The 24,647-nt window shown below is 37.7% G+C and overlaps 2 protein-coding genes across 3 annotated transcripts in view; one reads left to right on the top strand and one right to left on the bottom strand.

Moving 5' to 3' along the window:
• Positions 1-22,417, top strand: part of LOC136835338 (midasin-like) — a 130,574-nt gene extending 108,157 nt beyond the window's left edge. Inside the window, 3 exon segments of the mRNA XM_067098705.1 lie at positions 6,300-6,485; positions 16,438-16,642; positions 21,177-22,417. Coding sequence (XP_066954806.1) covers positions 6,300-6,485; positions 16,438-16,642; positions 21,177-22,114 — 1,329 coding nt within the window. The 3' untranslated portion in view covers positions 22,115-22,417.
• Positions 6,537-24,647, bottom strand: part of LOC136835339 (ileal sodium/bile acid cotransporter-like) — a 105,441-nt gene continuing 87,330 nt past the window's right edge. For both annotated transcript variants that reach the window (XM_067098706.1, XM_067098707.1), the window contains exon 9: positions 6,537-6,711. In XM_067098706.1, coding sequence (XP_066954807.1) covers positions 6,552-6,711 — 160 coding nt within the window. In that variant the 3' untranslated portion in view covers positions 6,537-6,551. The remainder of the gene's footprint in view (positions 6,712-24,647) is intronic.

Raw genomic sequence — 24,647 nt, 5'->3', positions numbered from 1 at the left:
GTCATGCTGGAAACCCAAGGGATGTTTGTGGGGTGTGCCCGCGGGTAGTCACCCCCTCAGTTGGACTTGTAGTCACGTCCCAGGTTAAGACAAACAACTAGAAATGTCTTTTCAGATGTGCACCATCTTTCCTCAAGGTCAGAGATGGTTGGTCCTGAACAGAGGTACCAGTGGCGTTTCCAGGATGAATCACAGCCGTTGAAAAGGCACGCAGCAGATGTAGTCCGCTCCCCTCAGGTGCCTTGTAAGAGGGTCAGGGAGTCTGAGCACTCCTGCAGTTTCCGGGACAGTCCAGAATTTTTTTTCTCCATTTCAACCAGATGTGGAACATCAAGGTTTAGCTCCCAAATGTTCTTCTTCCGCTCACAAGCACAAGTGCCCAATAGTGCCCGTTGGTGCAGCAGCAGCCGAGTGCCCAGTAGCGCCTGAACGTCCAGTACACCTGAGCGCCCAGTCACACCTGATCACCCAATCTCTTCTTCCAAGTGCTTGGCACCAGCTCCCACACCTGCGGTGGTCGAGCCGTCGTTAGCTCCTACCCACCGCCAATTGGATGACATCTTAGGTCTTCTGAAGAAGCCTCTCCCTGCTGCTGAGTCTGTGACTGGCATATCCCTATCACCAGTGTCGTCAGATGAAGAGGATTTGGATAAAGATTCTCCTCCTTCTGCTTATGCAGCTCTATTGCGATTTTTGCTACATAGTTTCCCTGATTTTTTCTCTCCAGCGCCCCTGACCTTTCCTGTGTCCGCTTTATGGGCAGTCAACCCTCGGAATCTTCCAGGTTGCCCAAGATGGTGCTCTCTTCCTCAGCAAGGAAGGCATTATGAGAAGTTGAGAATTGGTTCTCAAACAAGAGAGAGCAAGGGAAGGATTCCTTCAGTTACCCTGTCCTCCCAGCTGTTGCGCAGAAGACATTTATTGTATGCCATAGGAGAAGCTCCTTCCTTGGGTGTCGCTGCCTCCTCCTAGAGGTACTTCTTCGGGCTTGTTGATTCCTCTCGAAGACCTGCCTTTTCACTGGCCAAAGTAATGTTCTCTTCTGCTGAGATTGATCATCTTCTGAAGAATATATTCCAGGTCTTCGAGGTGGCCAGTATTTTGGATTGGTCAGAGGGTGCCCTTGCCCAGAAGATCCAGGACTGCCCTTCTTTGCCTACGGATGTTGCCGTGGACTTGCTTGTGTCCTCTTTTGTACCAATAAAGGTATCAGAGTTGGCATCTCTCTTCACAGTGGGAGTTTTGAAGAAGAGGGAACTTGGGTGCTCATACACCACGAAAGGAGTTACTGGTGCTCAGAAATCTGCTCTTCTCTTCTCCCCTCTTGTCCGTGATGATCTCTTCCCTCAGTCGACTGTCAATGAGATTGCATCGGACCTTCATAAGAAATCAACTTAGGACCTCTTGTCTCAGTCTACAAGGCGCCCAGAAGACCTGCCATCTTTTAACACCAAATCAGCCTCCCCTCTTCAACCTTATTCCTCTCATGGCAGTAGACAGAGAGCTTAATCTAGACCCCAAACAAACGTCCAGTTTTCGTCTCGTTCCCTCAAAAAGTCCTCAGCTAAGTCTTCCTCAAGGAAGTGAAGACCACATCCTCCGTGCCCCAGTAGGTGCCAGACTCCTTCAGTTCTTGGAGAGGTGGAGCGAGAAAGGAGCGGAGCAATGGATTGTGGAAGTCCTGAGGGAGGGCTGCTCTATCCCATTCAAGGAAAAAACTCACTAGTCAAGACACCCACCCATCGTCTTGACTACCTATTCCGTAGGCTCAAAAGTTTTCAGCCCTCTCAAAGGAAGTTTCCTCCCTCCTCAGGAAGAGAGCAATAGAGGTAGTCAAAGAAGTCAGCTCGGAAGGGTTCTACAATCATATTTTTGTAGTCCCCAAGTGTTCAGGAAGGGTGGAGACCAGTCTTGGACGTCAGTGCTCTGAGTTTCTTCGTCCAGAAGACGAAATGCAGAATGGAGACGAGTCATTCTCTTTTATCATCCATTCTCCAGAGAGACTGGATTGTCTCAATATACATACAGGACGCTTACTTTCACGTCCCCATACATCCGGACTCAAGGAAGTACCTCAGATTCATATTTCAGGACCAAGTCTTCCAGCTTCGAGCCCTATGCTGTGGCCTCTCAACAGCTCCTCAAGTCTTCATGCATGTTCTGGCCCCCCTGGCAGGGCGGCTCCATCTCATGGGTATCAACATCTCACTTTACTTGGACGACTGGTTCCTTCGATCCCTGACGAAGGAACAATGCACGAAGGACCTTCGGAAGACCCTTCTTCTAACCCAGGACTTGGGTTTATTAATCATTCTTCAGAAGTCCCAGCTGGCTCCGTCTCAGCAGGTAGTATATTTGGGGATGATAATAAACTCTCGGAATTTTCGGGTTTTTCCATCCCCTAAGAGAGTGGAATCCTGTTTGCGAACCATAGACGAAGTTCTCTCTCTCCAGACCTGCTCAGCCAAGAAATGGATGAGTCTCCTCGGGACTCTGGCCTCCATAGTGCGGTTTGTTTCCCTGGGAAGATTTCATATGAGAGTGCTGCAATTCTTCCTCAGAGCCAGCTAGGACAGGAAAATACACCAAGACTCGTTTGTGTTTCCCGTAACCCAGGAGATCAAGAGGGACCTGCTGTGGTGGAGGTTCAAAGACAGATTGTTGGAAGGGAACTCTCTCCTCCCTCAAAACCCCGACCTAGACTCCTTCTTAGACACGTCTGACTTAAGTTGGTGAGCTCTCCTGGGAGACAAGGAAGTCTGCAGAACATGGTCTCAGAAACAAAAAGAGTGGCACATCATTGTGAAAGAGTTGAAGGCGATTCACTTGGGTTTGCAAGCTTTCTAAAGAGTTGAAGGCGATTCACTTGGGTTTGCAAGCTTTCGCAATAGAAGTTTTCAACAAGATGGTGGCGGTCCACTTTGACAACACCACACCCCCGTCTCATATCAGTGAGCAAGGGGGAACCCATTCTTTCTCCCTCTGTGAAGCAGCAAGGGATCTTCTCTGGGCAAACCAGAATCAGACAAGAATCATCACAAGATTCATCCAAGGCTAACTGAATGTCTTGGTGGACCAGCTGAGCCGCCACGATCAAGTCATCCCCACAGAATGGACTCTAGACTCACTTGTCTGCTTAGGTCTGTGGGAGCTGTGGAGAAGACTGACTCTAGACCTCTTTGCAACTTCCAGAAACCATCAACTTCCTCTGTTTTGTTCACCAGTCCCAGATCCCTTAGCATGGGTGACGGATACCATGCTGCAAGACTGGTCAAACAAGGACCTCTATGCTTTCCCTCCATTTGGCATGATGGGAGGTTTTGAACAGTTCCAGTCCCACCAAATGCAACAATGATGGAAATATTCCCATTTTGGCCTCTGAGGGAGTGGTTCCCAGATCCCCTTTGGATTCTGGTAGACTTCCCAAGGCTTCTACCACAAAAGCAAAGTCTGCTGAGACAACCTCATTTCAGGCAGTTCCATCAAGGGTTGCCAGGAAGCTCCTCAGAGAAAAAGAGTTTTCAAGAGCAGCTTCAGAAACTATTGTGAAATGTAGACGTCAGTCACCCAGCAACATCTACCAATTCAAGTGGTCTATCTTCCTCACTTGGTGTAGAAGAAATGGCATCTCGTCCTCTTAGATGACTATAACAGAAGGGTTACAGGGCCATGCTGAGCTCTGTTTTCCAGCATAGGGGTCTGGACTTATCCTCAAACCACGACCTATCTGATCTCATTAGATTGTTTGACACCTGCAAGCAGAAGAAAGCAGAGCTAGTATCATGGAAATTTAGATGTGGTCCTTAAATGGCTCTTGGGCCCTCTTTTCGAACTGCTGAGTTCTACATCCATTAGTAATCTTACTAAGAAGACCCTCTTCCTGGTAGCCTCAGCAACTGTTAAGAGGATCAGCGAAATTCATGCCATTGATAGAAGGATCGGGTTTTCTCAAGGAGATGCAGTCTGCTCCTATACCCCGGGTTCCTTGTGAAGAACGAGACTCAGTCCAAAGCCTGGCCTCATTCTTTTAGCATTAAAAGTTTAATAGAGATTGTGGGTTCTGAAGATGAAGAGAGAGCTGTTTGTCCGGAGAGGTCTTTAAAATATTATCTGCATAGGACTGAGAAGATACGAGGACCTTCCAGTAGCCTATGGTGTTCAGTCAGACCCCTCTCAACCCCTTACGAAGAATGTCCTGTCTCTCTTAAGGGACCTCATTCATGAAGCACAATCTGAGATTGGAGAAGACCTCCTACCTGCATTTAAAGTTAGAGCTTACGAAATCAGGGCTGTAGCTACATCATTAGCTTTCAAGTACATACAACCTCTCTCTCTCTCTCTTCCCTTCTTCAAGCAACATACTGGAAATGCAAGTCGATTTTTGCATCCCATTACTTATGGGAAGTGGAAACAGTTTTTGACAATTGCAGTACCTTGGGTCCTTTATTGGTGGCCGGCATGGTGTTGGGGGAAGAAGTGTAGGAAGCATCCCTTCCATCCTTATTCTCTGCACCTTGACTTAAGGTGTCATGTCTTAGGGAAGCCTTGGGGTACCATGTACCAGGATACCTACCAGTTTTTAGTGGAGGGGTGGTGCTTTTTTAATTATGTGGTGTAAGTAACAGTGTTGTTTGTCTGGGTGTTTTTGTGATGGTACTGCACTCAGTGCAGGGACAACTGTTGATGCTTTGCTAGCCTTTGGAAATGTCCTTCGCTGCAAAGCTCCCACTTCAGTAGCAGGCGCTCCTGGCTATACTGCCACATTGCTACAGGTTAAGATGAGCACCAACCAGAGGCAGTATCTTCCTGCAGTAGCTCTCGTACCAGGTAGTGAAACAACAAGCAGTGCATCAATGCTAGCAATTTTTTCTATTCTCAAATTCATTACATATACTGTACTAATGTTTTGGGGTAGAATATGTCCAGGTCCCCCACCTCCTGTCAATTTAGGAATTAGCTGTGTCATTACTTGGTAAGTTTCTTATATAAAAACGACATTTTTATGATAAAATAAAGTTTTATATACTTACCAAGTAATTACAGAATGGGAGCCCTCCCTCCTCCCCTAACATGGACACAAGGGCACAAACAAATTGAAGCTCTGCTGAGTTGTTCCCCTCTTTCCCAAAAGTGGGCGGGCTAGTTACCTACACAAAACAAAAGAATCCCTACCACAAATTTCAAAATTTTAGCTGCCTTGCGAGTTGAAACTAAGGCTATGTAATTACTTGGTAAGTATATATAAAACTTCATTTTATCACAAAAATGTCATTTTCATCACTTTTACCTCAAAGATAATGCTGCACATTAGCCCTTTAACATTTTGATGATGTGTCATAATATTCCCAAATGTTGATATTCTGATGATGTCAATGATGCCACCACTAGAAATTCCTGTATATTGGAATGTCTGTGAATAGATCACTTGCTTTTTTAAAAGTTGCTTTAACCTTTTTATTTTGCTTTTTTGAATATATACTAAAATAAAATATAACTATTGTATCCCACTACAAAATTACTCATAGTACCATAGCATAAAATTAACTTTACCACGAGCAGTCATAGAAAGAGATTGCTGAACAGGTAAGCAGTCAGAGGATATTGAGTATGATATGCTACAGGCAAGTTGTACCAAGGCACGTGAATCTTAGGAACACTAAGCTCCACATCCAGCTGCCTAAGAGATTGTACAATTATTTTATAGTTATTGCTGCTGTATGGATTATATCTCTGTTTATATACCTTAGATGATCATAATTTGTGATTGTAAAGTTAAAATTTTGTTTATATCCTCTTACATATTTTTCAGATTTTAACTTTACCTTCAATGATATGTTCCATATTCTAAAAACTTGAGATTAAGAGTCATGATTAACAAAAATATCAGTATACTGTTAATATTTCTCATTCAGCAAAACTGAAATTATCTTACAGTATTTTATGTGCCATTCTCTCAGTGTTTGCTAACACAAGGCAAATAAGGTTTAGTTACAGTTTTGTGTTCCAACTATATAAATTGGCTAATTGATGCTGTTGTCTGCAAAAAAATTTTTAGCGACCTTTTTCCCATAGTGGTATATTTGCATCTTTGTTATGGTTTTTCTCTGACAAAAATGCGGAAATTGTTTTTCATGTTCAAGTGTTTATCTGTTTTTTTTAAAACTACATTTAGTACTATTTTTTATTAAGAAACTTATACTTCTATAACAGTATATTATCCATCAGTACTAGTAAAAGACAAATGTTTTTTTAAAGTGGAATCAAATTGTGCCATAGTTTATTTGAGATTATAATTTCAGGAAGAAGAGGATGGTGAGCAAAAGAAGAGCTCTTCATATGAGCACGTAAGCAAAGCTGATGATCACATGGATGCTCAGATGGTTGATGCAGGCACTCAGGAGCAAGCACAGGAAGCCCCTGCACCTGCAGATAGGCAAGATGATAAGATGGAGGAGGATGAAGAAATGATGGAGACACCTATGGAGGTGAATAATTTTTATATTTACAATGACTCTAATATTTTTATTATCAGCAAAGTTTGACTGTATTTTTCAAAAAAAAAACAGCATGGTACAAGTAACATTTTTGGGTATAAAGACAAATATAAAAAACAACAAAAATATACCATGTGTTGATAGGCTTGCATCACTGGTGGGAGACCAGTCATTAGGGCGCAAGGTTATGGTTGAGATAGGGTTAGCTGTAGTCCACCTAAAACAAATACAGTATTCAGTGTGTAACTTAGAATATTAATACACTAACAATTTATTTCAAGCAAAACTTTATCATAGTTATTATGACAAACTGTAATTGCTTGGAAGGATTTCCCCAGACCTCCTTCCCCCATAGCTCTAAATCACTCAAGGTACTGTATATTTTTTTGTGTTGCTGTAACATGTATATCGTAAGACCACAAAGTTAAGGATACAAATAAAATATGAAGGACATAATATAGGTAAAGGAAAGCAAAGTAGGATAATAAGATGGTTGTAAAGACAGGAGAATAGCAAAGCAGAGGCCTAAAATATTATGAATATATGAAGGCCAGGTAAAGACTGTCATCCTCTTCATGCATAGTGGTGAAAGTGAGAAATATAAATACATAAATACTTACAGTGCACCAACAAGCAGAACTCACAAGAAATTATGTGAAACAAAACTGTCGTAGTCTTACAATTCCAGAGTGACTCTTGACCTAAGCCTAATATATTGTACATTCCAAGGTTCAGTCAGAATTTGGTGTAACATTGTAGGTGTTTTTACTTTTGCTCTCAACCCCAAACGCCTACTGACGTATCATACGCTGACTAAAATTGTCTGTTGTGCCAAGTGGACGCACTGCACGCCGACTACAAAAATTTCAACCTTCGGCCAACTTTTGACTCGACCGAAATGGTAAAAAAACGCAATTGTAAGCTAAAAACTTTACTTTCTAGTAATATTCAATCATTTACCTTCATTTTGCAACAAATTTGAAGTCTCTAGCACAATATTTCGATTTATGGTGAATTTTTTAAAAACTTTTTCCTTACGCCCGCTGTAACTAGGCTAAAAATTTCAGAAATTCTTTCTGTATTTTGTCGTAATTTTTGCACTTGTTTTATATTAGCCGTTACGTAAAAGTTTTATATATGAAAATGTGTGCAATTTCATGTAAATACAACAAAATACAACCCATGGTTGTAGCTTTTATCAGTTTGGAAATATTTTCATAAAATCTCGATAACTGCTGGGTTTCAACCTTCTTCGGTCAACTTTGACTGACCGAAATGGTAAAAACCCAATTGTAAGCTAAAACTATTACATTCTAGTAATATTCAATCATTTACCTTCATTTTGCAACAAATTGGAAGTCTCTAGCAATAATATTTCGATTTATGATGAATTTTAAAAACTTTTTCCCTTACGTCCGCGCTTTCAGAAATTCTTTCACACGCTTGTCATAATGTTTGCAACTGCTTTTTTATATTAGTCGTTACATAAAGTTTTATATATGGAAATGCACAATTTCATGAGAATACAACAGAAAATAACTCATGGTTGTAATCTTTATCAGTTTTGAAATATTTTCATATAAATCACGATAACTGCCAAAATTCCAAGCTTCGTCAACTTTAACTCACCAAAATGGTAAAAACACAATTATAAGCTAAAACCCTTACATTTTAGTAATATTCAATCATGTACCTTCATTTTGCAACACACTGGAAGTCTCTAGCACAATATTTCGATTTATGGTGAATTTCTGAAAAAAATTTTCCTTGCGCTCACGTCTGCCGTAACTCGGCCAACATCTCAGAAATTTTTCACACGTTGTCGTAATGTTTGCATCGCTTTTACATTAGTCGTTACATAAGTTTTTATATATGAAAATGTGCACAATTTCATGTAGAATAGAACAGAAAATAATTCATGGTTGTAGCTTTTATCAGTTTTGAAATATTTTCACATAAATCACGATAACTGCCAAAATTTCAACCTTCGGTCAACTTTAACTCAACCGAAATGGTAAAAACGCAATTGTAAGCTAAAACTCTTACATTCTAGTAATATTCAATCATTTACCTTTATTTTGCAATAAATTGGAAGTCTCTAGCACAATATTTCGATTTATGGTGAATTTTTGAAAAAAACATTTTCCTTACATCCATGCGGTAACTCTGCCGAACATCTCAGAAATTCTTTCGCCACGTTGTCGTAATGTTTGCACCATTTTATATTAGTCTTAAATAAACTTTTATATATGAAAATGTGCGCAATTTCATGTAGAATACAACAGAAAATAACTCATGGTTGTAGCTTTTGTCAGTTTTGGAAATATTTTCATATAAATTACGATAAATAGAAAAAATTGACCTTCGTCAACTTTTTAACTCGACCAAAATGGTCGAAAACTGCAATTGTAAGCTAAATCACTTACAGTCTAGTAATATTCAATCAATTAGCTTCATTTTTCAACAAAACAGGAAGTCTCTAGCACAATATTTCGATGTATGGTGAATTTTTGAAAAAAACATTTTTTTTACGCCCGCACGCTACGGATTCACATTCATCATATTGTGATAATATTTTCTCTGTGTTGCTTTGATCATTTTACAATTTGTTATATACCATAATCATCGCAGTTTAGTGTACAATACAAAGAAAAAAATAATAATCCGTTAGCTTTAACCGTTTTGCTCACAGCACGATTTGTATAAAATTATATATGAAAATTTTTTTTTGTGCTGTCATATATTTCAATATTTATATATGATAATGATATTTTTTTTTCATTTCTGATGGTTGCATACTAAACTTCAGGCATTGAAAAAAAAGGAGCCAAAAATGAACTCTTAATCTTGAAAACTAAGCGTGCTGTGATTTTTGAAAAATACTTTTTTCCGCTTTATGCTAACTCCCGAAACGCCGCATACGGAGACGTTTTTGTAAATAGAGGCTCTGTTTAGGGTTAATGTATTTCAAGATATATTCTTACTAAATGGCCAAAAAATGCTCTCGTCAAAGTAGCCATTTTATTCAACAAAACTTGCCTCAGAGAGGGTCTTCTTCCTTCGTTTACTGCTCTCCGGTTTCATGACCCCACTGCACAGCAAGAACCGGGCATGAGGAGCTTCAGGAAATCCTTGCTACAATGGCAGCTGACTACCAAAGAACGGGAGAGGGCTACCCTAGTCAAAGCAGCCATCTTATTTAACAAAATATTATTATTATTATTATTATTATTTTATTATTATTATTATTATTATTATTATTATTATTATTATTCAGAGTACAGAGAAAGAGAAAAGATTGATTCCTTGTTGCTACAAGCAAGTTATTGTAACTCCATGCCAGGTTTACTCTTGCCTCTGCATTTGTTACTGCCATGTGTGTATTGTAAGTATGCACAATAGCCTGAGAATAGGTTTTTATTATTGTTATCTGTACTAAATGGTACAAAATGGCTTTTTAAGTGAGGAATGGGTGTTTTTGCCTTAAACAACTTTAACTTTAGCTCACCAGTATATCACATGAATGAGAAAGCTTTCCAGAAAAAAGGAAATTCTAGTTGCAACAGAATGTATATCAGTGACAAGACACACTGCACAGTTGTTCTAGTCAGAAGCACCATCCCCCACCGAAGACAGTGAGTGTGGAGGGACTCCCCCTCTACCGTCTTCCTCCTCTAGCCCTGCCTCTGTCTCCTCTCCCGGGTCTGGAAGAGCAGGGTTGAAAGGGATGCTGCTGAGGAGTTTTCTTAGTTGGAGAAGGAGAAGGCTGGCAGCCTCTATGAGGTCCCATCATGCTTTGAGGTCTTTTAGGCGAGGTTTACATAGCCTGAGGTCTGGGCTTAGCTATGTTAGCACAAGAAGGGCCAGACGATTTAGAGATGGCCTGGTGCACAAGATGGTCATTGTTGTTTGCTCTTGGTCTGTCGGTTGTTGCGTCAACCTGGTTCTTAGGAAAGAGAGAGAAGGAGCTAAGATGGAATCCATGCCAACAAATCTGGAGACCTTAGAGAGGGCAGAATCTCTCCTCTTCAGTAATCAATTGGCCCACATATTTGCTGTTAAGTGAGTCAAGTATGAAATAGTCTTGCCGCCAGACTGCAACAGTCTAAGGAAGGTGGCACCCTCCTCACTGTCACTAGCAGTGGAGGCAGAAGAGGTCTTGCCCACTGTTGTTGAATATAGGTCAAGCCATGAAACTGCCTGAAATGCTGTAGAAGAGGTTATCTCTATTGTAGTCAACTCTTGGTGTGTGAAGGTGCCCTCCACCTTAAATTGGTCTAATGATAAACATGGGATTAATCAAACCAGGTCTGGATCCACTCGTCTTGCTTTTAACGCAGCCTTGCGGGTTACGTAGAAACGTCTATACTGTGGAAGTGGTGGAGGGAGCAACTTAAAACACCTACTAGATCGAAGTTGATTGTCCCGACCAGAGATGAGAGAAATCACTTGGTTGAGAATGTGGTCAGCATGATTAGAGCATGGCAACCCCAAAGATGCCTTCATTTCTTTCTTGGGCCCAAGCAGGGCCTTGAAATCTGAAGAAAAATCTGAAGTGGTTGCCACAGTCTCTTCAGCAAAATCACTGTACCCAAGAGTCTGAGTAGGTTGTCCTAAGTTCTTGATCCATCATGTCAGCCAAATCGGAGGCAACAAGGCTGTGGTTGGTTACATAGCTGTGTAGGGCTCTCATTATGTGGAGAATGGTCACGGCCATGTGAGCGAGAACGTGGATCGCGGTCCAATCCGTGAGAATGGGAGTCCGTATAACATTGAGGAGATGATGGCCGTGGATGGTTGTGCAACTGTGTAGGGCTCTCGTTACATGAAGAACAGTCATGGCTTCGTGAGTGAGAACATGGACTATGAGATGTAAGAGGAGAACACTCCCAGTCCCGAGAACGTTCCCTCAAACTTGACTTCTTAATGGGAGCCTTGTCGTCCTTCTTCATAGCTGTGGCAAAAACACTCGTTCCTTGAGCAGGATGAGTAGAAGACAAGATAACTGTGACTTCCTGTGGAGAAGTCCAATCCACAGATTCGTGGTTCTTACAGGAGACTTCTCCCAATGTGTGCGCTGCCACACGGGAGTTGGTAACTGGGTGACATTCGTTGGTTAAAGCAGAAGACGCATGGATGTGCGATTTGATAGGCGCACGTCTGTGTGCAGCAGGAACAGTTTCGACACGGATGTGTCTAGCAGAACGATGATCGGCTGCAGGAGAAGCAGAACATGAATCCAGAGAGGGCCTGTGAGTCTTCTTGCATGGAGGTGCTATGAAGTCTTTATTCTTCCAATGTCTGATAGGGATGGAACGAACAGGCGAGGAGGAGGAAGAGGGAGATCTACAATGCCTCTTCTTCGATTTCATCAACTCTGTCTGACTGTACTTCTCCGAAAGAGCACCTTTAACTCTATCGACTCTACCCAACAGAGCTTTAACAAGAGAGCCAGAAACAGCAGATGTAGAAGGCCCAGAAATGGAAGCCGATAAAGGTAGCATGGCCAATGACATTACGTTGTAGGACGAGGGAAGAGCAGCTGTAGAAATGCGGGAAGAAGTCACAGAAACTGTAGCTTCAAAAACCGTCATGGAGGAAGACACTGGGGTGTCGGAGGACATGAAATGGGACAATAGGCCTCCAAAGGAGGGTACCCCTAGAAGGCCTAATGACACCCAACACCCCACTGATAATCAGTGGTAAGAGTTAAGATAAAATGAAATGTAAAAGGCTCATCACTGATGTCAATAAAATGGTTGCTCTCCAATTTAGGGAATAGGGGATAATTTTACAAATACAGTCATTCCTTGGTTAAGGGACCTTATCCATTCCAAAAGGCTGACCTTCAACTGAGTGGCCTTGAAACCATATACTGTATATTTTTCCCTTAAGAAATTAGGATAAACAATTCAATATACAGTATAGTATTGTGAAATAACTCCAGAAGGTAAATTAGTACAGTGGGTCCCTGGTAATCTTAGGGGATAGGGACCACAACCACCCGCGTTACGCAAAAATCCACATTGTTGCTATCACCCTTTAAAAATGCTTATAACTGGCTGTTTAGATAGTTGAGACACCAAAGACCCACCTCCAGAAATGCTTATAACCCTATTTTAATGGTTCAAACACCAAATATACCCTAAATTATCATCATAGAATAAATTTAATATTTCAAAGTTACCTTACAACGTTAGCCTTAAAAATATGTAAGTACATACTATGGCTTACAGTACGTACTATCACTTTTAAGTCTTGGCAGAGAACTGTGTGAGGGTATGGCCAACTACGCTTGTACTATGCAACTGTGCATTTTATTGATTTATTTTGTGTTTTGTAATATGATTTTGAAACATTACAGTACAGTAAAGTGTTTTAGGATGAGTTTAGAGCAGTGGTTCTTAAACTTTTTTGCCTTGCGCCCCCCTCTGCATTATGTATAGACCCCACGCCCCCCTACCAGTGAAATTTTTGCCAACTATAATCTATAAACCACTGAAATTTTTGCCAACTATAATCTATAAAAAATATGTTGTCTATTTGTATGCTATTATACTTATCATAACAATAAAAGACAATTCATAAACAAGATTTGAAATTAAAATTGGCTTTTATTTTGAATTTTTGGCATGTTTTGAGAGATAATTACGAAAACATATAAGCAGTGATAACGTTGTTTTGCAAATTTTGTATAATAACATCACAAATTAAAAATAATAAACAATCTGGCAATCTGCCTACGTCCCCTTGGAAGCTTATTTTGAGTTTAAGAATCACTGTTTTAGAGCATATCTAAAATACATGGGTAGTTTGTAGAACGATTTAACTACTGTTAGTACATGTACAATACTTAGGTAGAAATGAAAAGGTAGGCTTGTTAACGTCACGGCAATTTGCTTACGTATTTTTATGTTAGTATTTTCGTGAATGAATACATTTATGATAAAAAAAATATTTACTGAACTGATTACAGTACCGAACTGTAATACTAATGTAAACACAGCAAACTACAGTAATCGGTATGTACCGTAAAGGAGTGTATTTTTTGTCTTTCGAAATATGTTCGCCCCACATCAACAGTGATGATTTACTATTTTCAACATTAATTACACGTAAACACATTAACATGTTGTTTCACTTACAGAATCCATTTATACTATATTATTATTTTGATCTGTTATCATCGTAATACAGTATGTATAAAAAAAATGATCATCCCACATTTGCAATGTTTACGTTCTGATAATCAGCTGAGTGAGGCTAAAATCTGCGAGTACTTAGAACCCTTCTAAAAACACTTAGAACTGCTTATTTTGATAGTTCAAACAAACAAAAAAACTAAAAATGCTTATACAGCTATTATCCTACTTACGATGGGGTTAGGCTCCTAAAAACCCATCGTTTGTTGGAAAAAATGTATCTCGAATATAGCCTAGCCTATACTAGGGTATTCAGTACCATGTACTGTATGCATATATGGTAGACTAGCCTACACTATAAAGTAAATACTCTATACATACACATGGTATAGTAATTATTAATATGAGCTAATTCTAGAGGTTCAAGCAGAGTGACTTATGATAATTCAATACAGGGAAATTGAATAACAAAACAAGAATTAGCTTAGCCTACAATAGGGTATATTGTATACATACTGTATACGGTAGCCTAACCTACATTATAGTTTACTATATATTCACATATTAATATCGTATTGTACAAAATCAACATAACGAATGTGCATCTTTTCCATGGATCTTTTAAAATGTTATGCTTTAATTCACTGTATCCCATAATATTGTATATATTCTTATATTGCTTTTGTATTATAAATTGCGATCATAGCAATCAAAGTTTTGGTTTGGAAATCAATTACGCGGTTCCAAACCGATTACGCGGTAAGTTTATTTCACCATATTTAACTCAGTTCAGAGCACTTTTCTTGCTTCTAGTTAGTATAAATGAATCTCTAGATACTTTCTTTATATGGGGCAAGGTTATTTTTCATTATACGAAGTGTTTTTAAGTAGAAATATAACTTAAATACGTCTCGTTGTGAAATGAATTTAGCTATTTTTTTTTTGTTAACAGATGATTGGCCATTTGGGTGAATATTTGTTTTGTGTAAAAAAAAAAAAATCAAGATTCCGTTTACTATTTTCACTTGATTTCATCATAATATCATAATACAAACTTTACGTTTTTATCAGAGCTTATTACATAAAAATAGCAGTAATATATGTTCTTCCATGCCCATAGTTTTGATTAAAATACTTTCTCTCCAATTTTAATTACGGGCCGAAGTTTCATCCATGTTGCCGTGCATGATAATTTATAGTCATTAGCAGCCAGAACATTGTTTTCAGCTTCATCTACAACTTGCAGCTTAAATTGAGCAGTATATTTCCTTGCCGATCTTTTATCCATAGCGAATAAGGGTATAATGTAAAAATATATCAGTCATATTCTGCTTAACTTCATTTGTATTATCACTGCTGTAATTGTTTACTACCGTATGAAGGGTGAAATACAAGCAGAACAGCTGTTGTTATGCGATTTGGTTATAAGCAAACCAACAGTTTCTCATTCGATTGTTTATGGGCTGTACGCATTTACACGAGTATAACGTTACTAACAATACTTTTATAATTTTCTTTTACTTTTTTAACTAGAAGATGCGATAAAGAGATGGAGGAAAAGAAGCTTGTCTATTGTAATTTGGTCTCTCGCTGCCTGATTGTGTGCTGCTGCCTGCGCCCACGCGAAATTTAAAAATATTTTATCAATATTGTCGTATCAGTGTTAATTGCACACCCCATTGAAAAATCGAATTATCATAACTCGAGCATTACCTTGGTACCTGAGTGTTTTAATAGTTTTATCACAAAAACTGCATTTAGTCATGAAAATTATATGAAAATACAGTAATTAGTGAATATTTCTCAGTGAAAAATACCGCAAATGGGCAAAATTTCTGCAAATAATGTGTATGTTCCATAGAGAAATCTGCAATTCATGAGACTACAAATATTGGGGGTTTACTGTATTTTTTATTTTGTACATAAAAGTTAATGACACAGTAATTTATATTTCATTAAGAGAGAGAGACACAGAACTGGTGTTTACTACAAATAAAGTCTCAGCACAGCAGCTGGTGACGAGCCTTGACTTGACAAGCTGGGGAGGAGAATAACAGTAACCTTGTGTTGCTTACACATGAAATTCGAATTTTAAATATTTTTATGGTGATTAGAGATGAAACATCATCAGTGGTAAAATATTCTCATGTGCACTGTATTGGTGCACTGTTATAATGTGTGTAATAATCATAGTCAACTACTAATGAAGCATGGTTTAGTAAATCAGAGAAAGAAAAAATATGGCAACATGTATGTACAGTAAAAACAATTACAGATGTCAAGACAAGAGGTATTATACATATTACAATAATAATAGATCAATATTATAGTTTAGAGAGAGAGAGAGAGAAGGTGTTTATGTGCACTGGTAAGCTGTTTTGTGATTTCTTGGGATTTTAATTTACCATTTTATTGATATTTGCTGTTTACATTAATATTAATATTTGAAAATTAGTAAATCTTTTTTTGTCATGAAAAATTTATATAGTCATGAAAATAAAGTGAAAATATAGTAATTGGTGAATATTGCTCTATGAAAAAATTAGCGAATTGGTGAATTTTTCGCGATATATTTGGAGATAAGCTCCACAGAAAAACCCTGCGATTAACTGAAGCAGTGATTGTTGATACGTGATGTAGATAGGACCCACTGTATCACATTACTGCTTTGAAAATAAAGGTCACCATGTATAAGATTTTTTTTTCCATACTATTGTACAGCATTTACCCAACCACTTTTGCAACTAACCTGAGCTTGTAATTTGTAAATGTTTCTACAATTAAATTTTTAATATTATTAGGTGGAAGAAGAAGAAACAGGAGTTGCTGATGCAGAAAAAGAAGCTCTTGGGCAAGCAGGGGAAAAGAATGACGATCAAGGTAAAGATGAAACTCTGGACCCTCAGGGTGATGGTGAAACATATATGGAAACTGAGGGAGAGGTTGTATTAGAGTCAACCGTAGAAAGACCACCAGAGACATACTTTCACACTTTGTTGCCTGAAGGTGAGTACTTTCATTGCAGTATATATTAGAATTTTATGTTAACATGAAGAGTGTTTCAGAAATGATACACACTCTCAAGTGTTTCAGAAATGATAAACGTTCACTTTTTCTTTTAAATAAACGAGTAAAGGTATTAAATAAACGAGTGAAGGTAATCATGTTGAAAAACAAAGCTAAATACTCTAAGCTAAATTCTTCTTTAATTATGGAAAAGCATTTAAATTTCAATATAGTCCTTTACAAGAATTGGTATCTTCACTTTCATATATGTGTAAAATCAAAATTGGTCTTTAAATGGTAATCATATTAGTAAATTTAATTCATAATCAAGATTTGATTGTTGGTTTCCCTGGGGAAAACATGAAATGGATTATCCTCTTAAGTATTCCAAACACTTTAGTTTTTAATTACAGTACAGTAGTACTCCAAATTTGTCAAGGATTTATATATTGGAAATGGGGATAAAGTTCGTTGTGAATTTTATAACTGCATGTTTAAGGATGAATATAACCAAGTGCCAAGGCAGAAGTTGGCACCTTACAAGGTAATGGTCTAGTAAATATTTTTATTTATATTTGGCTCTAAATTTAGACCAAGTTCAAAATAAAGTGTAGACAAAATAGTCATGAGTGTCATTGAGTGTCGATAAATATACGAATAGACTATCTTTTATATATAATACAGTAATACTTCGATCTTACATGATTCGAGTTACGCGAATTCACACACACACGAACTTTTCACTGGAACCTAGCTAATTGGCATACGTAATTTTTTCACAGACACGAAATTCTCGAGAAAAGCTGCAAAAGTGGTTATGTTCAATCTTTGAAGTAATTTACAAGTTTTCATGCTTTTATGTGTAAAATCTGTTTGAAAAATACATTTCATGCTTTTGTGTAAAATCTGTATGAAAAATGCTTTTCATGCTTTTGTGTAAAATCTGTATGAAAAATGCATTTCACGCTTTTATGTGTAAAATCTGTATGAAGAGTGCATTGCATGCTTTCATGTGTAAAAGCTGTATGAAAAGTGCATTTCATGCTTTTATGTATAAAATCTGTATGAAAAATGTATTATTTTATTTTTGTACATGCATAAATATGATGCAAAGGTAATTTCAGCACATTCAGTTAGTGTACTTTTACAAGATGTGATACAGTACTTTTCAAAGATGATACCCCTGCAGAAAATGCTTGTTTAATGTTTGAAGTACATTTATAAGTTTTCATGCTTTTAATTGTAAAATCGATATGGAAAATGTATATTTATATTTTTGTACATAAATATCATACAAGTATTATGTCCATTCGCAAAGTCTGTCACAAGGACTTTACATGACCTTGAGATGAGGTTGTTCAGTTGCGCTCATTTGATAAAATGAATTCATTAATGTAATATCAGAGATGTAACTAAGAGTTATATAAGTGTCATTCTTTGAAAATTACTTTGCTAACCTTGGAAAAAAGTGCTGGTGCAATCTATATATGTGCATGTAATTACAGCACGTTCAGTTGGTGTACTTTTACAAGATGTGATACCCTTAGTTACTTGTAGGAAGTGTGTTTAATTTTCAAGTACTATTTTATAAGTTTTTGTGTTTTTAGGTGTAAAATCAGAATGGAAAATTTGTATTTATATATTTTTGCATAAATACGATACAAAAGCAGTACAGTTACTGCATTACAGCATCTCTCTCTCTCTCTCTCTCTCTCTCTCTCTCTCTCTCTCTCTCTCATCTCTTAGCTCTCTCAAACATCTACTTTTTAAGCAACTATTTTTATTATTTCTCTGTACATCATTACCTGTGCAGTATATAATTTTAAATTGATTGAATTTTACCAGTAATGTACCTACCCTCTGAACATTATGTGCCATGTTTTTGTTATTTTGTTGAGTTGTACCTTGTTATGACTGTGATGCATGAATTTTAATGTAAAAAAGAAAACAGCTTACCTAAGTGAAAAGAAATGGCATCCCATAAATTAGGGGTAACATTAATACACGCACACATCTACTGTAAATGCGCTATTATGAAACTGTGCAGTACTCAATTTTTCAACCATTTATTTCTTTTTTAAGGGTAATAAGTAAAATTTTAAATAAAATTACACTAACTTTAGTTCATTTAAAAGTTAGTTTAATACTTTGGGAGTATGATTAGGATAATATTTAGAACTTAAACTCTAGAAATAAACATTATTAGCATTTTTAAAGACCATGCCAAACTTACACGAAAATTCACCTTGCACGAGGGGCTCCGGAACCTAACCTCGTGTAAGTTAGGGTATGACTGTATACATATTTGACAGTTTGCTAAACGAAAGGCCAAATTTACCCAAGCCTCCTTGAAATAGGAATAGTACCCTTGCAAACACATTCCCTAGCACTGTTAATTTAGTTAATTTTTAAAACATCAGTTGCAAATTCAGAATCAGTATGTTATGCCATTGGATAAAGCAAGCAATAATTTTGGATTTGTTTTTGCCCAGATTTTAATTTTTAAAAATTCAGTAATATTTTATATAAATAAATAAAGCATTTGGTAATGCACTCAATTTATGTAAAGTCCCATCTTCTAATTCAAATAAACTATTCACGTTTATTCATCAGTTTCATAGAATAGAATAGATTAGAATATGAAATTTAGGCCAATGGCCAAATGCTGGGATTTATGAGGTCATTCATTGCCAGAAGGGAAACAGAGTAAAAAGGTGTGAAAGGTGGAACAGGAGGAAAACTTTGCAGTTGCACTAATGGTGCTTTAAAAGGTGAAATTCTTTTGTTCCGTCACATGTGGAGGGTTCTGGCGACGGATGAAATGCGAGCTGAGATTTGTCCTACATCACACACGATAAAGGCATCCCTCTGAAAGAGGGGTGTCAAATTAACTATAGGCAATAGCATGAATTAAGGCCCTAACTTTATATCATTGAGCTATCCTAACACAATGTAAATCATGCCTGAATGCTTAAAGATTGCTCTAACCACTTGAGCGGGCAGGTGGATGGCACAGCCACTCAAAAGATACTTTGGTATCACTTTTCCTAATCTGTAAGTTAACTAAGCATGCAAACAATGATGGCAGTGGCTTGGAAGAGGGTCAGTTACAGAGATGAATGGAAAGAAGTAGATGTGGTGAATCATGGGATTTACTTGGAGGGTTTTCGTTAATAAGTCAAGAAATACTTCAGTAGGAGGAAAAATAGGCCTCCACAATACTCGAGTTCATCTTAGGCTTACCGTAGGAGTCCAAAGGAGTGATCCAGTAGGGTTATCTTGAACTGAGACACGTGGCTGGAGCTGAGGTGGTGGTCCTGTGAAAATGTATGAGTGGGAATTGGGTATCCACTCTTGACAATAGCCAAAACAGGAGTTAAAATGAATTTGGGCGCTCACGACTGAGCTGCGAGGCCAGACTGCCTTAGGGCCCAATATGGCTACTGTCCCAGGTAGGTTCCTTCCAGTTCTTGCAACAGCTCTCCCTCTTTTGGCTACATAGAACAACAAGCATTTCAGCAGCAGAAGGAAAGGATACGGGGTGATACAATGAGAAGATTATAATAAATGGGCAGCCATTTGCACTACGTTTGCATGGAGGCAGCCATCTTATGAGCAAGGGTTCAGCCCTGCCCGTAAGAATAGTGTATGGGGTATAAGAAAAATTGCAGGGTTGGGAAATATGGAGAGATAGAAAACAAGTGGTAAAAAAGTTATTGCATGTGAAAAGATGTGTCAAGAGTGTTTTGATATGATTAGTTCATGTAGAAAAATTGGAGAATGATAGGTTGGTGAGTTATATAATTTAGAAGTATTAGGAGAAAGGAGGAAAGGAAGACCTAGAAGCACTGTATGGATGAATTATAAAATATATTGGAAAGGAGTGGGCTTAGTATTCAGGAAACATGAAAATGCCTTCAAAATAAGAGGTGAATGGCAAAAAGTTTGTCAGGGGTTTGACAAGCTGCTCAGCTATTCCTTGGCTTTCATAGAGACTCCAGTTTGCACATATCCTTGAGCCTTTCTTGCTTTACTTCATGTGGGACTCTATGCACTATTCAGTAGTTGTGGAAGTGACGGTTTTGTTTTTTTTATCTTGAGCCACCACATGTTGAGGGCAACAGCTTTGTATTGAAAAATACAAACCATGAAAAATGAGTTCCCATGTGTGTCCTTCAGCTGCCTCACATTTTGCAAGACTTCATGTGAAAACCTAGGTCTTAATTTATGGTAAGGATTTGGTAATAAAAACAAAAATTTAATTGCTTGTATATTTTTTTACTCTTTATTGTCGACAGGAACCTCACAACATTCTTTTTAATGGATCTTTTAAAACCATATCAAGCAGTATGTATTAAGAAAATTATTTACAAATTTTCTACGTTTTCAATGTTTTAGAATCAGTTCTTATAATGAGTGAATCGGCAATTCTTTTGTATGCTGCTTAGAACTACTTCGTACTTTTTCAGTGTAGGTATTTCCTCATGTGCTTTTGCTTTTAATTGTACTTAAAATTTTCATTTTTAAACTTCAGAAAATGAAGAGGATGTAGAGAATGCAGACTTTGATGAAAATGTTGAAGGAACCCGTCGCCAAATAGAAGTTGCAAAGAGTCAAAATGCAGAAGAATATAGTTCAAGCTGGTCTCAGCAAGAAGCTCGTGTGGCACCCATGGCACTACAGTTGTGTGAACAGTTGCGTCTAATATTAGAACCAACACAGTCTTCTAGATTAAAGGGAGATTATAGGACTGGTAAAAGACTTAACATGCGTAAAGTTATACCTTACATTGCATCAGAGTTTCGCAAAGACAAGATATGGTTAAGACGTACTCAGCCCTCTAAGCGAACTTATCAAATATTGGTTGCTGTGGATGATTCAGAGTCCATGGTTGATGTTAATGCTGGAAGTCTTGCCATAGAGAGTATTGCACTGGTAACAAGAGCATTGACTTTGCTTGAAGCTGGAGAAGTAGGTGTTATTAGTTTTGGAGCATCAACTCGAATTTTGCATCCACTTGACCAGCCGTTTAGTGAAGCTGCTGGTAGCCAGGTGCTCTCAAACTTAAAGTTTGACCAAAAAGTAACAGACTTTGCTCGTTTACTAGAGGATAGTGTTGCTCTCCTAACTTGTTCTCGGCATAGTAGCAGTCATGGAAACCCAGATACAGCCCAGCTGTTATTGATTCTTAGTGATGGACAAACTCATACACGATCTAAAGCTGTTAAGGCTGCTGTGAGGGCTGCAAGAGCCAACAGAATATTTATAGTATTCCTTGTCTTAGATGCAAAGGATAACAAGTATTCTTTTTATGATATCTTAGTGTATAATGATGGAAAAATGACCAATTTAGTAGATTCATTCCCCTTCCCTTTTTTCCTTGTTGTTAGAGACATTAATACTTTACCAGATGCTTTATGTACTGCTCTGAGACAGTGGTTTGAACTTGTAACTGCAGATGCAGCACATTAAAAATGTCAATAATTACTGGATCAATGTTTTGTAATATTCTCATGTCACCTATATTGTTAATAGAAAATTAATAATATTGTAATGTAATTTTTATATAGTTATACTGTTTTTGTTAAAATAAGCAAAGTTTACTTGATTACTTTGTAAATGAAATCAAGAAGTGGAGAAGACTAGCTATATTTTGCATTTTTATTACAGCAGGTTCCAGTACTTCGGTGTGATTTAACCAAAAGAAATTTGCTTGTAGAAATTACGTTTCCATTCAGAGTTGACTATTTTTTGGTAATAAATGATTCGGATAATTATTGTTTATCATTTGTATGTTGTGCAGGTGAACTTGAAATTTAGATAAATGAATTCAGTATTCTTCCCTGATGCCTTACGAAATATTGTAAGATATTGAAGATTTTTAAAATGTTATCTCTTTATGAATACAAATTAAAGTCTTAGTTCTGCAAGAATTAGTTCTTAAAAAATTATCAGGATTATTTACTGTAGACCATATCAAGTTGAAGACTTGTGGACTTGATGATTAAGTAAAGATAGCCACTGTGATTCAAAAAATAAATGTTTTTTTGTGATGAAAAAACAGCCCAAGGAATCTGGCCAACTGTGACTCCAGGAGCATAAGATTTACTCTTGTTGTTGAGCATAGAAGAATGACTGACTCACAGACCAGTTCACACATACTTAACATTTCTTTGGGGAAGTGCTATTGGCCACACTGTAGACAAACCACAAATGTGAGTCGTTTCCAGGGATGACTATCAGTTGAAAGGGTATTGGCAATGACTTAAAAGCCCCTGTAGCCATCCAATTCCACCACGGTGTATAAATTTTAGGCTCTTCAGCTGGCTAAGGATAGCTGATGAATATATCTCAACCATACAAGAACTTAGACAAAAGAAGTGAGTTGTGTAATTTAACAGCATTTTATGATCTGTGCCCATTGAAGAGTGAGCCAAAACTTATAAAATGTTTAAAGGATCTAAACAATTACTTCTCAAAGTCTTCACATGATTAATCCATGTCAATCTCTGTCCAATTATTAATCCCAAAAAACAAGTCTCCTGTATACAACAAATCTGATGACCTTTAATAGACTTCAGGATCTGGTTTCGCTCCCCTAATATGACAAAAATGCACTATGACTTTTTTGCTCATAGAAAATTTAAAACCATCCATATCAGCTCACCTGATGATTTTTTTTTTCAATTATAAGTTGAAGTATTCTCTCGACTGCTTTTACCCTTGCTCCAGCTTAAGATGTGGAGAAGTCGTCTACAAAAAGAGTATAAAGAACATCATTGGAAATAACTAGAGCAAATAAGTTTTCACTCGGCACTGGAAAACATCCTTCTTCCTGACATTTTATATTAGACAAGGTACTCCCAACCTTAATCTGAAAGAAGCAATAGGCCAGAAAAGCTTGAATAAACAATGGTAATTAGCCCTCTCAGTCAAGAATCATAAAGAGTTCTAAGAATTCCATGTCTCCAGGCAGTCTCATTTGCATTCTCAAGGTAAAAACAAGTAAAAAGGCAACCAAGTTCCTTTGGCGTAGTCAAGTTTTCTGCACAGTGTATAATCATCACTGAAAATGGATCTACCTTTTGGTATAATGCTGTATGAACTGTGGCCCATGAAACTTTCAGCCACGGTCCGATGGTGGCCTGTCCTATAGCATTGCCAGACTCACGATCATAGCTAACTTTAATCTTAAATAAAATAAAAACTACTGAGGCTAGAGGGCTGCAATTTGTTATGTTTGATGATTGGAGGGCAGATGATCAACACACCAATTTGCAGCCCTCTAGCCTCAGTAGATTTTTAGATCTGAGGGTGTACAGAAAAAGTGCAGACAGACAGACAGAGCCGTCTCATAGTTTTCTTTTACAGAAAACTAAAAATACTATGATGCAGTGTCATTTACAGTTGATGCAATGCTTCACAATGGCAGACTTCAGATGTGTTAATACCTCCACTACTGAATGCATCCTTCTAAAGCTGCACTGGTGACAAAGTGTCCTTTTTTTTCCTGCATACCATACCAATATTGCATTGACCATCTTTCCCATGGTTTTTATAGACATTTCAATGCAATTTGGTGGTTACTCATTGCTAAATGTCCTTGCCTGGCTTGACAAATGCTAAGATTATACTTAGTTTCCCCACAGTTGGGTAACTGTGGTCTTGCCATATTCTATTAATATTTAAAACAAATTTTTTTTGTGTTGGATGATACATGTTTCAGCATTGCATATGGAATCTCATCAGGGTCTTGGGGAGTTTCATTGGTGTAAATTTCCCAGCTATTTTCCTAATTTTCCTCCAAACGGAAGATGGTGTAGTTCTACAATTGATGGAGGATACAAAAAATGACCAGGACAGCTTTTGCTGCCTAACAAAACTTGGCCACGCACTTCTTGGATCAAATTATATTTTCTTCCATGCAGTGTCCATGACATGATATTCCCATTAATCTAAGTAGTAATATGTGCAGTTCTGACAGCCACCAAGAAACTGGTTGATG

The sequence above is a fragment of the Macrobrachium rosenbergii genome, chromosome 55, assembly GCF_040412425.1.
Source record: "Macrobrachium rosenbergii isolate ZJJX-2024 chromosome 55, ASM4041242v1, whole genome shotgun sequence".
NCBI lineage: Eukaryota > Metazoa > Arthropoda > Malacostraca > Decapoda > Palaemonidae > Macrobrachium > Macrobrachium rosenbergii.
This window is presented reverse-complemented; position numbering and strand designations above follow the sequence as displayed.